We start from the raw sequence: 3,295 nt of genomic DNA, 5'->3' as shown, positions 1-3,295 counted from the left end.
TCACTTTTGCCAAAATCAACTCCTCCTACAGCTAATTTTGAAAAGCAGGGAAGGAGTAACTTTTAGATTCTGATTTTGAGAATCAATTTGATCATTTAATATAATTTCATAAATATCCTTACAATTATTACTTAAACCCGAAATTATCCTTATTTAAATTGAAAACAAAATCAATATTTTAATAATTTTTTATTGTAATTAACCCACGCCTTTCGTTTACCCTATTTCTTCATATTTTGTGTTCTATCAAAACTTATCTAGTGCAACAAAGCAAGATCAAGTACGTGTTCCATCACCATATTCAATAACAGTAAGTGATTTATCACCTTTTTCATGCATATTCAATGTAATTTTATTATAATATTTGTTGTACGTGTACATTTTTATATGTATAAGTAAATTTCATCTTACATTATGTATATTTTAGTCATTTATTTTTTTTACAGCAGTTTAACAATAAGATTTACCAAACACCCATAACTGCTTTAAAAATTTACAGTACTTTTGAAAATAAAATTTACCAAACACTTAACTGATTTTCTTCACAACTAATTATTTTTACAGCACAACTAACATTAATTATTTTAAAAACTGCAGCATTACCAAACTGACCCTTAGTTAAAATTGGGTAACTATGTGATAATTACTCTTGATATTTGCCAGTTCCCACGTCGAATTCTTTCGTCCGGTGGCCGGTTTCGCCTAAAATTATAGAAGCCTTGGATTGCTTTCGCAATAATTTTTTTTTTTAAAAAAAACGGCTATATGACGTGCAGCGGCTGAGTTATAAGTGGACCCGGGTTGAATATTTTAGAAAAGAAAACTTTTAGAAAAGTAACATTCTTTTGTTTGTTTGTGATTATCATTTTCTGAAGTTGTTCACATGAAGACCGCAGGTCTGTATGACTCGGTTCTTGTGAACCATGTGACTCCACGTAGTCACGTTCGTTGGAATGATTGAATTGGCCACGTGTTACACCAAAAAACTAAATGTTCGGTGCCGCCAGCATTTTCTTAAATTAGTCGCCTGAAGATCCGTTTCAAGCAGAATAATAATTCTAATTCCAATTTTATTCTCTTCAGTCTCCAAACATACTCAGTAATTCTGAGCAAAAATTGAAACAAAGCACTCGAAATGGGCAGCGAAAACGAGCACATAGTGATGCTACCATTTATGGCTCATGGCCATCTCATACCATTCTTAGCTCTAGCAAGGCAAATCCACCAAAGCACTGGCTTCAAAATAACCATTGCCAATACTCCTCTCAATATCCAATACCTTCAAAATACCATTTCCTGTAATAATCCCAATTCCTCAGAAAAATTCAACATCAATCTTGTTGAGCTCCCTTTCTGTAGCTCTGACCATGGCTTGCCACCGAACACTGAAAACACCGAGAACTTGTCTTTCGACCTAATCATCAATTTTTTTGCTTCATCACAAAGCCTCAAGACCCCATTATACAATCTTTTAATGGGCATCAAAGAGAAAGAAGGCAAGCCTCCAATTTGTATAATAACAGATATTTTCTTTGGATGGGCTGTGGATGTTGCAAAAAGTGCAGGTACTACTAATGTTACTTTTTCTACTGGTGGAGGTTATGGCACCTTAGCTTATATATCTTTGTGGCTTAATCTTCCTCACAGGAAAACAAACTCTGATGAGTTTACCCTGCCAGGGTTTCCTGAAAGATGCCATTTTCATATCACTCAGTTGCATAAGTATTTGAGAATGGCTGATGGTACTGATGATTGGTCTAAGTTTATGCAGCCACAGATATCACAGTCATTGAAGTCTTATGGGATGTTGTGTAATACTGCTGAAGAGATTGAACCTGGAGCATTGCAATGGCTTAGAAACTACACAAAGCTTCCTGTTTGGGCTATTGGACCTCTGCTTCCTCAATCTTATCTCAAGAAATCGTCCTCATCAGCACCTTCAGGTTCTTCAATTTACAATCAACATTCAGGGAAAAAACCTGGAGTAAATCCTGAGGAGATCATTGAATGGCTTGATTTACGCGATCCTGGCTCTGTTCTTTACATTTCATTTGGTTCACAAAACACAATAAGTTCATCCCAAATGATGGCACTGGCCATTGGTTTGGAAGCAAGTGCTAAATCTTTCATCTGGGTCATTAGGCCGCCTATTGGTTTTGACTTGAGAGGTGAATTTAGATCAGAATGGTTGCCTGAGGGATTTGAAGAAAGAATCAAAGAAGTTAAACAAGGTTTGTTGGTGAGAAACTGGGCACCCCAGTTGGAGATTTTGTCACACAAATCAACAGGAGCATTCTTGAGCCACTGTGGCTGGAATTCAGTGATAGAAAGTTTAAGCCAAGGAGTGCCAGTGATTGGTTGGCCAATGGCAGCAGAGCAGGCTTATAATTCAAAGATGCTTGTTGAGGAAATGGGGGTGGCTGTAGAGTTGACAAGAGGAGTTCAAAGTACGATTGTAGGACACGAGGTGGAAAATGTGATAGAAATGGTGATGGACAAGGCAGGGAAGGGGCAAGAAATGAAGGAGAAAGCTGAAAAAATTGGAAGGCAAATAAGGGGATCAATGATAGAGGATGGAGAAGACAGAGGATCCTCTTTAAAAGGATTGGATGATTTTGTTAGGTCCATTTTGTTAAGAAGACAAGATCAATCGGTGTAATATCCCACATTGCAGACAATTGAGGTAATAAGTCTTCCCCTAACTTAATAATTGTATTTGGAGTTGCAATGTGCAAAGTCTTATCAGTTGTTTGCGTGCGTTACCTTCTTTTTCGAACAATTTGATCATTTCAGGAGTTTCCAATTTCATCTGCTTTTTCTGTGCATTATTATTATAGGCATTCAATATTCATTAATAGAAAGTTTTTGAGACCAATTACGTTATGACACCGAAAAAATGGGTTAGAATGGTTTGAGTCGTGTTTGTGTCAGCCTGGCTAACCACCGTGTCGGGTTTATATCCAAATTTTCTGACACGGTCATAACATAATTAATTATTCAATTAATTATATTAATAGACATTAACCTCGTGATATATTGACATCATTTGTTGACATCTATTTTACCCGATTGGCGAAAGGGTAAACAATAAGCATATACACACAGTTTAATCAGACTATCAGCGCAATGAAACTCCCATCTTTTGTTGTGATTTGTAGAGACGAAATTGAGTAAATGAAATTTAAAAAACACAATAAAATCTAATGAAAGACAACTGTTATATTGTAAACGACATTAATGCGACATTAATGCACTGGAGCAGAATCCGGAATCCATGCATGCAAATTGAAACTAT

General features: G+C 36.1%; 1 protein-coding gene across 1 annotated transcript; it reads left to right on the top strand.

Moving 5' to 3' along the window:
• The first annotated feature begins 1,040 nt into the window (after positions 1–1,040).
• Positions 1,041–2,808, top strand: LOC102619427 (UDP-glycosyltransferase 92A1-like). Its single transcript, XM_006464964.4, has one exon. It carries the CDS (start codon positions 1,136–1,138, stop codon positions 2,657–2,659), a length of 1,524 nt encoding a protein of 507 aa, XP_006465027.1. The 5' UTR covers positions 1,041–1,135; the 3' UTR covers positions 2,660–2,808.
• The last annotated feature ends 487 nt before the right edge of the window (positions 2,809–3,295 follow it).

The sequence above is a fragment of the Citrus sinensis genome, chromosome 7 (genome assembly GCF_022201045.2).
Source record: "Citrus sinensis cultivar Valencia sweet orange chromosome 7, DVS_A1.0, whole genome shotgun sequence".
In the NCBI taxonomy this organism is placed as follows: domain Eukaryota; kingdom Viridiplantae; phylum Streptophyta; class Magnoliopsida; order Sapindales; family Rutaceae; genus Citrus; species Citrus sinensis.
This window is presented reverse-complemented; position numbering and strand designations above follow the sequence as displayed.

Coding starts and splice junctions, on each gene's coding strand:
- LOC102619427 (XM_006464964.4), top strand. CDS start 1,136: ATGGGCAGCGAAAACGAGCACATAGTGATGCTACCATTTATGGCTCAT.